This window comes from Vipera ursinii, assembly GCF_947247035.1.
Source record: "Vipera ursinii genome assembly, chromosome: 3".
NCBI classification, from domain to species: Eukaryota; Metazoa; Chordata; class Lepidosauria; order Squamata; family Viperidae; genus Vipera; species Vipera ursinii.
The window spans coordinates 113,078,277-113,091,965 of NC_139516.1; the positions used below are offsets into that span (position 1 = coordinate 113,078,277).

At 38.3% G+C, this 13,689-nt stretch overlaps 1 protein-coding gene across 3 annotated transcripts in view; it reads right to left on the minus strand.

Moving 5' to 3' along the window:
• Window positions 1-13,689, minus strand: part of RABGAP1L (RAB GTPase activating protein 1 like) — a gene marked incomplete at its 5' end in the record, with an annotated part of 182,714 nt that overhangs the window by 74,809 nt on the left and 94,216 nt on the right. For all 3 annotated transcript variants that reach the window (XM_083359445.1, XM_083359446.1, XM_083359447.1), the window contains 4 exons: window positions 1,321-1,362; window positions 7,824-7,967; window positions 8,653-8,778; window positions 9,733-9,807. In XM_083359445.1, the coding sequence (XP_083215571.1) occupies window positions 1,321-1,362; window positions 7,824-7,967; window positions 8,653-8,778; window positions 9,733-9,807 (387 nt within the window). The remainder of the gene's footprint in view (window positions 1-1,320; window positions 1,363-7,823; window positions 7,968-8,652; window positions 8,779-9,732; window positions 9,808-13,689) is intronic.

Here is a 13,689-nt window from a genome sequence, read left to right on the forward strand (position 1 = left end):
TGCAAACTGATCTTCATGCAGGACGACCCCCAGATACACATCATTTCTGACTGGAGGAGATATTTCTTTGTTCTACATTTGCCAGTATTCCTTCTTAACTATGAAGTGTACTGCTCATCTTCAAAGAAGTTTCTTAACATAGGAGAGAACCCCAGTATGCCCCAGTGGCATTTTAACATTTTCAGCTGGATCAACAGAAGTGTAGAGCCAAGAAAATGTCCGTGCTACATAACTTATTTTTTGGAATACCACAGCTGAATAGGGGATAGTTAGCCCAGGCAGGGCACAACTTTGAAAATCAGTCAAAAAACATTCTTATGTATAAGTCACTTAGCAATGGGTTCTCATAACTATGAATAGTAAGACCAACAACAGATTCATTTATTTGCTTGTTGTTGTTTTTTACAATTATCTGTATCCTGTCTAATTTCCTCAAAGGTGCATTTTCTCAAAAGTCTCGATGAGATTTATCAAGAAACAACACGCCAATAAAAACAAAAATCTCATTAACTCGAGTAATTTTTATATCATACACCCTCTGGAATAAACAACACGCCAATAAAAACAAAAATCTCATTAACTCGAGTAATTTTTATATCATACACCCTCTGGAATAAAGTGTCAGTGCATTTTTGAAGACATCCTTATCTTGGGAGGCAGGGTCTTCGAAAGAGTGAGAACTCCAATTAGAAGGTGCTTTGCTGAGCCCCATCCCATTCATTTCTTGCAGGATGGGGACTCCCAGTGTACCTTCCCTAAAAGTTTGTACAGGATGTAGGAAAAGATGATTCTATACCTACTTGGGTACAGCTTTTAAGTTGAATTAGAACTGCAAGCAAACCAGTAATTAGACATCAACCAGTAAAATATAGCTGAATACTGTATGCTACTCCCAGTTAACAACTGCATTCTGGATCAGTTGAAGCTTCTAAACTGTCTTCAGAAGCAACCACATGTAAAGCATATTACTGTAGTCTACACGAAAGGTAACATGGATAGTGAGCATTTGGACTTTTTTGCTTCCAAAATTTTTTCACATTAGGGAAGAGTCTAACAAAATAATGGTTCACTGCAGTTTCTTGGGAATAAAAATCAAAAGAATTACAAAAGTTGCTTCATGGTCACTAATTTTTCATAAATTAGATGAGAATACATTCTCCTTTCTATTACATTTTCCAGAAACCAATTAATCAAAATAGTGAATAAAATTATGTGTATATAGACAATATAGTAACAATTATGGCACCAAGGTACGTACTTCTGTGGACTTGCTGAAGTGAGTGAATAGAGAAAGATAAGAATTTTACAGAATTATCTTACCTTTAAGAGAGCCAGGGCTACATTAAAGATTACATTCAGACCCTGCAATGTAAAGAAAGAAAGAAAAAATAGTATTAATCCAGCTTGCAAGGGATTTACCTAAGTAAACAATACTAATAATAGTAGGATTGTATCAAGGTTTTTATAGATAAACATATAAAAAATAATACTTCAAAGGCTTTCATGGAGAAATTCAGAGTTAGATTTTAAAAAATCTATGTAAAACGAACACACTAAGGAATAAAGTCTTCTTCCAGACTTTGGTTTCTATTCTGCAGGATTGTTGGGTTAAGATGGAAAAATATCATCTGTGTTAACTTCCATTTCTATTTTAAAGATATAGACCAGGAGTAGCCTTATTTCTTTTTCTGTTTAAATCAACTTGGCCTACTATGTTATTTTGTCATTTAGCTATATATATATGTATTAAGCCACATAAACTCTCAAGTATTTTTCTCTCTATACACTCAAAAATATAGCAAAATAGAATTAAACATTACTTTTATTAGGAAAATTACTGAAAGGTCTAACTACTATGATAAAAATAGGACTACAACATTATTTAATATTATCTGTATTCACAGATCTAAGAATTAAGTTCACACATTTCTCCTCTCTTCATACACCATGTGTAGAATACTATACAATTAATGTATTGATGTAATGTTTTCTATTACATCTGAATTCATAAATTAGAATTTTGGCAAAATCCAGAACTATAAACTGTGGTTTAGCATTAACAGAAATTAGAAGTTTTCCAATTACTTTTCAAAAGCAAAAAATAAAAACATAAACAGATAAGCAGACAAGAAAAAAAGGTTTAAGAAAGAGAAAATATTAAGAAAGAGAGAAGACAGAAGTGCCTAAATAAAAGAAAAAGGAAAAAGAATTTCTGATATACTTTGGTACAAATATGAATAAAAGAATACATCAAATTCTTCCTCTAAGGTTAACATTTGTCTACATTATTTCTATAATCACATATAATACTAATAATCGAATCCTAAAATCATCACTTTCTTGCAAATTGTTTTTTCTTTAAACTTTTGCTGTCATTGACTGAATAAATATTATTGATTGACCATTTCTAGCAAAAAAAATATCCAAGTATTTTCCAAATAAAAATAAAATTGGTCAAAATCTTTTCTTTAATCAAAGCTAATTTTGCCATCTCCGCTGATTCCATCAGCTTCACATTCTTCCATTGTAGGTATTTGTAAATCTTCCATCTTTTCATCTCTACCCCAAACCACCCCAGTGATGCCCTCGATGTGATGTCCCGTTGCCTGGAAGCGGTTCGGGTCTGGATGGGGAGGAACAGGCTTCGGCTCAACCCCGACAAGACTGAGTGGCTGTGGGTGCCGGCATCTCGGGAAATTCAGATTATTCCATCTCCATGGGGGGTGAGATATTACCCCCCGTAGATAGGGCTCGCAACTTGGGTGTCCTCTTAAGACTCACAGCTCTCTTTGGAAGATCATATAGGAGCTGTGACTAGGGGGGCCTTCGCCCAGGTTCGCCAGTTGCGGCCCTATCTGGACCAGGATGCCTTGCGCACAGTCACTCATGCGCTCGTGACCTCCCATTTGGACTACTGCAATGCTCTCTACATGGGGCTGCCATTGAGGACTATTCGGAGGCTTCAGCTGGTGCAGAATGCAGCTGCGCGAGTGGTGGTGGTGGTTTCCCGATACTCCCATGTAACACCTCTACTCCGCGAGCTGCATTGGCTTCCAGTTGCCCTCCGGGTAAGATTCAAGGTGCTGGCAATGACCTATAAAGCCCTAAATGGCATGGGTCTGGATTACCTACGGGAGCACCTGCTGCCGGCATCAACTTCCCTTTGTCCAGTGTGCTCCCACAGAGAAGGCCTCCTTAGGGTGCCGTCGGACAAAGAGTGTCAACTGGCGGCCCCCAGGGGGAGGGCGTTCTCTGTGGGCGCACCAGACCTTTGGAACCGTTTACCGGTGGAGGTGTTGGAGGTGCGGTGACGAAGACGCAACATATTTTCACATATGGTGGACTTGTAAAAAGGTTAAGGCTTTTTGGATAAAAGTCTGGTGGAACATGCAGAAGATTTTTAAACAGAGGATAAAGTTTTGTCCGCAACTTTTTTTGTTGGGAATAATTACAGATGCTACAGTTGTGGACACTAAGTTGATGTTGAATTTAATTACGGCAGCAAGACTCTTAATAGGTCAGTATTGGAAGAAGGAGGAACTGCCGACTATAGAAGAATGGACTTTAAAGGTTTCTGACCTGGCAGAGATGGCAAAGATATCGGCCTATTTGAAAGATCATTCCCAAGAACGCTATATTATGGAGTGGAGAAAATGGATTGAGTATATCCAGAACAAATACGGGACTAAGAAGTTTCATGTAGCATTTGAATAAGTCTTCCTTTTTTTTCCCTTTCTTTTTTTATATATATTTTTATATATTTTATATTAATAGTGTTTGTAGTTATCCTATATGAGCTAGAGAGTGATAGATTTTAGAGTTTACGGTTGTTAGCATATGGTTGTTTATGATTCTTTTTTTCTTGTTTTTTATACCTTGTACTTAGCTCTGGGAAGTCGGGGGGGGAGGGGGGGAGGGGTAAGGAGGGAGGGATAGGGGAGGGGTAGGGGGGTTTGTTAAAGATAAAATGTATGATAAAACTTTTCAATAAAAAAAAACACACCTCTACTCCGCGAGCTGCATTGGCTTCCAGTTGCCCTCCGGGTAAGATTCAAGGTGCTGGCAATGACCTATAAAGCCCTAAATGGCATGGGTCTGGATTACCTACGGGAGCACCTGCTGCCGGCATCAACTTCCCTTTGTCCAGTGTGCTCCCACAGAGAAGGCCTCCTTAGGGTGCCGTCGGACAAAGAGTGTCAACTGGCGGCCCCCAGGGGGAGGGCGTTCTCTGTGGGCGCACCAGACCTTTGGAACCGTTTACCGGTGGAGCTCCGGACGGCTCCCGACCTTCGCTCCTTCCGACGTGACCTAAAAACATACTTATTTGAACAAGCCGGCCTGGTTTGATGGGCTTGGGTTTTTTTAATATTAACTGTATTAATTTTATTGGAATTGGGCTGTATTATTTAATTCTTTTTTAACTTTTGTACATTGTATTTTTACTGTATTTGCCCTGTACACCGCCCTGAGTCCTTCGGGAGAAGGGCGGTATAGAAATTAAATAATTAATAATAATAATAATAATAATAATAATAATAATAATAATAATAATAATAATTGTTATTGTTATTGTTATTGTTATTATTATTATTATCTTTGTGTATATAAAAGTCTTGATACTGTTATCAAAAATAAAAGAAAGTTCCATAGAACATTTTTATTTTATACGTGGAAGGAAGGGCTGAAATTTACATTGATTATAATTCAATAATATATTTCAGAAAAATAAATTTCAACCCTTTCACATATACTTCCATTGATTTAATTGCATATTATACCCCAAAATTTTTGCACTAATCCTTTTTTCTTGTCTGTTTATAATTTATTTTTTTGTTTTTCAAAGTCAGTAAAGTTATTAAGTTTTCCAGCTGCAGGAAGCTAAGCTTGTAAGCCACCCTGAGTCTTCGGAGAAAGGTGGGATATAAATGGAATTAAAATAAAAATAAAAATAAAATTAGAAAAGCAAACACCAGAATCTCGGAATCTTGTGTGATTTAGTTTGTGATCTGTACATCCATAGTCATTTACATATGTTGCTCGCCACAGCATAGTACAGAATGAAAGTATTAAACAATCTTATAAATAGGTTTTAAAATAATGTTTGGCAACAATCCTAAGTAAATCGCATTTCATCCACTAGAGGTCAGAACTGTAAAAGTAATAAAAAAGAATGCTGAACCAACTTGGAACAATCACTTCAGACCCTCACAAAAGCAATAGTCAAATATAAAAGAAGAAAAGCAATAGCTTACAGGTACAGAACCAATCTATTGTTTAATGATCAGCAATTTCTCTATCAGTTTATTTCTCCTCCCATGTGCAGGAATTTGCAGAGTTCTTTTTAATATTTATGATACTCACACATGGTAACATTGTTCCATGCCTATTATAATCATGTAAAATAATTCTTCGTCTTTCCCTTTCCCATTCCTGCATCTGATAATGAATCTTGTTTGTTATATACTATATTATTTTAAAGTTAAATTCTTTTTTTTAAAGGCTTGTACAGGATGCTTTTAAAACAACACTATGCCTGGATTTTTTGTAAAATCTTGATTTGTAGAACAGGCAATAGTGGCCTAGTTTGCACATTAACGTTGCATCACATAAAGCAAAAAAGAAAAAAAACACATGTGCACTATGGGTTAACATTATCTGTGAAATGGGCCAATTGATGAAACAAAGCAGGCTATACTAAAGAGATTAGACTAGATCGGGGTCAGCAACCTGAAACAGTGAAAGAGCCACTCGGAACCGTTTCCCTCACAAAAGGATAAACTGGGAGCCGCAAAAAATGTGTGCGCATGCACGTACATGCGCAGAACAGGGTTTGACTGAAAAGTGGAGCCAAGGCGAGATATGCACCTACCCTGCATATTTGAATTGATTGGTTGAACTTTTTTAGTCCCACTTATTTTTTTTGGACTGCACATGGCAGAGGACTGGGAGCCGCATGCGGCTCCGGAGCCGCGGGTTGCAGACCTGTGGACTAGATCAATCTCTGATTAATCAAAGCAGGCTAGACCAAATTATGTATTCTGGAAATCAGTTTTGTACTAACTATAAACTTAGCTGAACCTTACCTACGGCTTCTTGAAACAAGTCAGATTAATAAACTGGATCCATGGTTCATGCCATGTAATTAATCCACAATCCCATGTATTAGTTATGGAACTGTTCATGAATTACTAAATTGGACAAAAGAGATCACTGACAGTAACCAGAAGTTAAGGTAAAACTTTCCTTCCAGCCAGAGCAGAGTCAGGATAGGTAACTGCAATATGTGACAGTGGAAGACTTGCTCTGACTCATTCCTTTTGTGATACTTTTACGTTTAAGGATGCTCAAATCTCAGCACAGCTACTAAACAAACAACAGACTCCCATGGAGCTGCCATTCTTTGCTTCACGAAAAGCAATGTAAATACAATCAAATAAATAATGCAGATAGTCCTCAACTTACAACCATTCGTTTAGTGACCATTCGAAGTTACAACAGCACTAAAAAAAGTGACTTATGACCGGTTTTCACACTTAGGACTGTGATAGCAGTGGTAACCCCGTGGTCACATGATCAAATTTTAGGCACTTGGCACGCATTTATGACAGTTACATTGTCCCAGTGTCATGTGATCACCATCTGTAACCTTCCCAGCCGGCTTTCTACGAGCAAAGTCAACGGGGGAAGCCAGATTCACTTAATGATCAGCAGATTCACTTAAATAACTGCAGTGATTTATTTAAAAACTGTGGCAAAAAATGGGGGCAAAACTCACTTATCAATTGCTTTTTTTAGTAACAGAAATGTTGGGCTCAACTGTGATTTTAAGACAAGGGCTACCTGTAATAGCAACTAGATGATGATCATTCTGGTAGTTTTGCATACTGTTCATCAGAACATTAACTGATCTTGAAATTAATGTGATTTTTACCTATCTTACCCATTTTATACAAGGATAAGGAATCATTATGTACACATTTAACCAGAAGGAAAGTCAGTTTTTAGGAAAATATTTACAATGTGCATTTGTAGTAAACCAAGATATTCATTCAGCTGGATTTTGCACAAAAGTACAAAACTGTACTTTGCACAAATATATAACCTGTTAAAAAATCAGAATGTCAAGTGAAATCTTGTATTGTTCTTTCCTCAATATCTTTTTTTAATTCAACAGAAGTATACTAAAAATCATGCTCAACAGCAAAAACATTTCCCTTTACATCTGAAATGAGCATCTGAAGCAATCACATGCTGTTATTGATTTTCAACCTCACCTGTAATTCTTCCCATTTTAAATAATAAAAAACCAAACAGAATTTTCAAAGGCAAAATGAATGGTATGGAAGTTAAATTTCTACGATAAAGCTAATAATTTTATTTTTAAAAAATCAACATTTGTATTTTTAACTATCCTCTAGTCTAAACCAGGGAGAGGCAACCTTGGCTGGCTCAGAAATTCTGGGAGTTGAAGTCCACAAGTCATAAAAGAGCCAAGGTTGCCTAGGCCCTGCTCTAAACAATCAGAGGTTTATTTCCGACACTTGAAGCCATTTTTATAATAAGTAAATGTCTCGTGTTCTATAAATCATTCCATTGTCTAAACAGGGACATCAGAAGAATTTACTCAAATACACCTTAAAGATGATAAAAGAAATATTGGTGGAAGAACATCTCACACTAAAATAGGACAAAAGAATGATGTGCAAGAGGCACTGCACCTCCATCTAATAAAAGAAGCAGTCATTCTCTAACTATAAGCCCAAGAAAAATGATAATTCATTTCATGCAAAACAAGCTTCTTGATGGATAGAAGGTAATTTTACCTCACAAAGTAGTAAATCAATTATGTGGAAGACCATGCAAAGTGGAAACTTGGCAGTGAAGAGGGTGAGAAACCACTGGGAGGCATACATGTGAGCTTCGAGATTCTGTTCCACAAAATGGTTATATAAATCAGGCAGCTGCTCCTATAGAGAAAAGTGAAAGACAAAGATGAATAAATTTTTCCTCTCAAAGATGTTATGCATTATCGGAATCTAAATTAACATGCACTGTTTTCTATATGCTTATACTTCTACATAAAGCATGAAAGAATTAAGAATGTTAGAAAATATTTATAGAATAAACAGTTTGGTACTAAACATTTATTTTTATTTATTTTTATTTTTATTCCATTTATATCCCGCCCTTCTCCGAAGACTCAGGGCTTAGCAGTAGCCTTCATTCTATGTATATGCCTGCTTATTAGGGCTTTCACACACACCCCAAGCGGCATTATTACAAAGTCAGCTTATTGCCCTCAACAATCTGGGTCCTCATTTTACCTACCTCGGAAGGATGGAAGGCTGAGTCAACCTTGAGCCTGGTGGGATGCGAACCTGCACTAATTGCAGGCAGCTGGTGTTACTTAAGGAGGCATTAGCCCACTGCTCCACCATATGAAGATCATATGGTGCAAAATTAAAATATATGTTTCATGTATGTATGTATGAATGCACACACAGAGAGAAAGGCTGCATATTTATTATCAATACCTCAATTTTCATGGACAGTTGAGCATACCACATCCTATGTAGCTATGGTTGGATAAGTTCCTTATTCCCTTTTTTTAGCATATCCTTTTTCTAAAACAAAGAAAATTCCAGGTAATACCTGCGTAAGTTTCTCCAGCTGATAAAATTTTGTCCGCAAACCTTCCAAATTGTTTTTATAGAGCTCCCGCAGGCCATAGTCATACATGATCTTCACTAGGATACAGAAGGCTTGCTCTTCCGGCATCTGCATGGAGAACATAAATATAAAGCAACCTCCAAGAACCCTTCTGTAGATGCATTTATGCTATGAGTATGCAGAAAGAGAAAACTAAAATAGGTCTTCAGATAGCTTTCAGTCAGGATTTTGTATCTGCTGATAGTTGTGGAACTGACTGGAATTTCTCAAGGAGGGTATGAATTTACAGAATTTAGAATAACATGGGTCTTCCATATATTCAGTTAGTGTGTGCTTTTTTGCAAAAGCAAAGTGCCAAAAAAAAATCTCTAACATTTAGGGATAAAAAAAAATAATACGGTACTTATCTCCTAAGTAACAGGCTAATCAATCACTAATCAAAACTATTTTTCTAATAGTGTGTTGCTAATTGTGTACAAAAATGCAGTGATTTAGAAATCTGTAACTTAGCAAAGAACAACTCATCTTTTTTTCCACTATGGTCTGCAACTGTGTTTGAATTTCAGAAATTCTCTCTGCTTTGAGAGGCATGTATTGTGTATAACATACTTATTCCTCTCTTCTCAAGGACCATTTGAAAGTCTGCTCCAGAGTGATCTGGCAATTTTCTTATCTGGAGCCAATCTACAGATTTCAAGTCAAGACAAGATTATCTATTTGCACGTTTAAAGAAGCAAACATCTTCACATAAAGTCTTTCGCCTATGAACAACCAAACAAAATCCTCTCCTGGCTTAACGGGTAGAAAGGCTTCCTTCTTTGACATAAAAGTTTTTTGTATACACCCAAGCCTAACTAAAAGTTTATCGTAATAGCTGAAAAGAAAAGATGTCTTTAACATCTACTCCAAGGAGTAAATTTTCGTGTATTTCAAAGGGTAGAAACATGCACCTACACTTGTAAGTGCCGACATGAGATTAAAGAGATAGGGAAATGTACAATTAGAAATTTGAGAGGTGCTTGTCTAATTAAACAACAGTGCTTCTTTTTGTAGTATACTCACATGCAGCAGAAGAACAGCAGCAAGAAAGGAATGACCCTGACAATAACCAATTTCTTCATCATACACTGAATATGCCTGGAATTAAAAAGCATATTTGACTGTAATTGTGAAATATTAAATTTCATGGTCACAATTGAAGTGACATGGCTCCCTATGAGTGACTTGCTTTTCTTATATTCTGCGATAAAGATGACAAATGCTAATCTGAAATATAAAAGCTTGAAAGCCATTTTCCCACGCAACATGGAATTTATTGATGTAAATTCACTGTGTGCATGTACATTCCATGGTATAATTACAACGCTTTTAAAAAACATACCATTTTGCCATTCATTTCAAGCATCAATCAATCACTTGAAACAGCCACAAGTACACTGAAGGAAATCAGCTGTTAACTCCTTTTTAGGAGACATGATTCCTTTTTTTAATCTCGTAAAAATTCATCTCGTGCTTGTGAAAAGCATAGGAAACAGCTAGTATATCCTACCAACACCACACATACAAATATGTGCTTTGAAGATGGGATCTAAAGCCCCAGAGAATCAAACATCTAAACAATAATACTATTTCTGAAAAAGGTGGAACACTACAATCAGTTGGCACCCCTACTGTTGTCAGGCAGTGAAATGACTCTGGCAAGTCCTAAGGAAATAGACTTTACTAAGGCAGAATGAGCCTGGAAAACCTTAGAAAGCCAAATCCATTCATTGGCTATCTTAATAGTATTCACAATATATCTTGCAATTCATTATGCTGGTGGGGAATATCTCCACTGGCTCAAAGCAGAAGTGACAGCACGAAATCTGGATAACACACTTAGCTCTAGAACAGGGGTGTCAAATTGGCGGCCCGTGGGCAAGATGCAACACGCTCAGGCCACACCCACCCCAGCTCCGCAAAGGCAAAAAAGTCACGATATGTCATGATATGTCATGTAACGTGATCGAGTTTGACACTCGATTCTGGCAGTGCTCTGAATATTCACAAGAAACCCTCAGATGCACAGGACTCACAAAAAAGTAGCATTTTGTGATTTATGGCATAGAAAATGGCATTTTAAATTTGTCTGAAAGAAACTGGCATTCTCAGTTTGCTGGTTTCTTTTACAAATAATAGTATTAGAGTAATCAATTATAAGCCAATGGTCACAGACAAAGTAAGATGAACATTTTTAAAATGCCACCTAAAAACAATATACCGTAAATTTTCTCGTGATATTCAAACATAAAAAGGAGAGATATCTCAAACTGAGTATATTACTTGTACTGAATTATTAATTTAACTGTAGATTCTTGCTCATTCATTCCCTGTCCTTGCTCCCATCATGACCACACATTACTTTATATAGTGCCTTTTGTTCTTTAAATGCCTCATCTTTCTGAGAATCTCATCTAACCATGCAATCATGACTCGTTCTGCCTTTCCCTTCACCTCAAGCTTTTCACTTTTTTATACCTCTTGCACACCCACTCAAATGCCTCTATATCCTGCCCGACCCTTGCCATACCTTTCTCACATCCTCGCACGTCTCCTCGAATCTCTCCCTACCCTTGCCGGCCCTCCCTCGCACTCTCACAACCCTCTAATGCTTTGCACACCATCCCCTACCCTTCCTCACATCACAGTGCACCCTCATGCACCTTCCCAATCTTTCCGGGCCTCCCCTGTGCATCCCCATGTACCCTTATGCACCCTCACACAATCCATTGCACCCTCATGTAGCCTCCCCAAATTGCCTCTCATGTCTTCCCGCACCCCTGCATACCATCTTGACCCTCACCAACACTCCCTCCACAAACCACTCCGTGCCACTCACTCACTCTTGCATTCCCATGCACCTTCACTCACCCTTGCTGCACCTCCCTTACATCATTGTAGAGCCTGGTCACATAACTTTGATGCTGAACTATCAATAAGCTTCCATTCAACTCAATGATCAATTCAAAGTACTGGTACAGGTAATCCTTAATGTATGATCATTTGTTTAGTGACTATTCAAAGTTACAGTGTTGATGAATGAAGGGACTCACAACCAGTATCAGAAGTTACCACCATTTCAGTGTTTCCACAGTCATGTGTTCAAAATTTGGCCCCTTGGCAGCCCCCACACACTTGCAATCACAGGGGTACTTCAACTTCCCCCACCTGCCTATCTCCCTCTTCTATGTCTTTTTAGCTCCCAGCACTCTGTGGGCCCTGACGCCCCAGCTGGCCTTTGCCGTATTCTTTCTCCCACAGCTGACCAAGCAGGCTTTGGCCTGGCCCTTCATGAGGCTGCTATTGCGTGCACAAGGCTTTCTTCTCCAGGTTGCACACGGTGGTTTTCTTGCAAGACCTGGGAAGATGGCGTCTTCTAGGCCAGCCGTTGCCTTACAAAGGGCCAGGCATACCTTGTCAACAGCAGGAGCAAGAAGACGGTATAAGTCAACTGGGGTGGCAGAATGAAGGGTGACTGGGGTCTTGGAATGGATGATGGCAAGGGCAACTACAACTGTCCTGTAATGGGCTGGGTTGGCTGAAGCTTCCCTTGCGCTGATGGGCCAAGTTTGGATTGGGCTTCACACTGCACTAACAACTCAGAATTCTTGCAGCCTCAGAGTCACAGCGCACCAAGAAGCCCCACATTGCTTCGGCTTGGCACCATGCTGTTGAGCTTCCTAAGCATGGCAGATTTGCATTACGCTGCTGGATTAGGAGGGAGGGCTGGTATTTCCAGCGAGGGGTGGAGGCATGGCTTCACACTGTGGCTCAGGGCTTCTTGCAGCCCAAGAGCCACAATGTGCCAAGAAGCGACGAGCCACAGCGTATTCTTCCTCAGTCTCCCTGTATTCATAAACATGCAAACACACATCCCACATCCTCTTTACCTAGCCTTCCCAAGCTTGCATCACACTGTAGCAATCCCCAACTTCTGCACAGCTGTGCCCGGGCCTTCCAGGACAGCAGCCTATCCTCCTTATCTGGAATTCCCTACACTTTCCACTGAATAACCTATGCACCTGGCGTTACAATGGTAACTGAGCTTGCAGGGCTTGACATCACTAAGCGATAAAGTCATGTGACATCATGCTTTACAACCGCACTGCTTAGTGACTGGAATTTCAGTCCCAACTGTGGTTGTAAGTTGAGGACTACCTGTATTATCCTAGTAATACAGATCCGTCTTCTCCGGGTAAAACTGATCCATCTGGTCTGTTACTCCTGTGAGTAGGGATGTGAGCCAGAGGACAAGGCTATTTTACTATGGCTCCCTCCCAGTGGAAAAACCTATTCTCCGACATCCAGATGGCGTCCTCCCTGACGATATTTAGGCAGGCACTGAAGCCACAGCTGTTTCCTAGAGCTTTTAATCTGTCATTTTAACCATGAAGTTGCTGCTAGTTAACTTTATTATATTTATAGGTTTTTTTATTATTATTATATTTGTAAACCTTTGGGAGTCCAGCAGTGTACAGTAACAAAAAAAGAGAAACAAGTCAGTCAGTAAGTAGATATAATATCTCTACATGGAAATATAAACTGTCTTTGGAAAGTATTCAGAATCTAGGCACCCTTCTACATTCAGCATTTTCTCAGGAATTGTCACTTTTTTAAAGTCCCATTTTATAAGACACCACAGTATTTATTTACATGTATATTTACGTCTTGTTTTTTTTAGTTTACTCACTATTTTGTTTTCACCTTTCTTCTACCAGGACTTTTGAAATAACTGAAATTCTGCTTTTTTTTTGCAAAGAATAAAGTGCAATCATTCTTATGGGCCTTCTGTCTTTCTGGAAAGATGTAGCTTTATTTATTTACTATATGTGCCTCCCTACAATTTCAGTAAAAACTCCCACACAATCTAAATAGCATAAAATATGGCTAATATTCAAAAAGTTATTTTTTCTTTCAAAAAAACTGTTCCCAAATAGGTTAGGACTATACTTCACTTTTATCTTTTTGATAAATTATTAA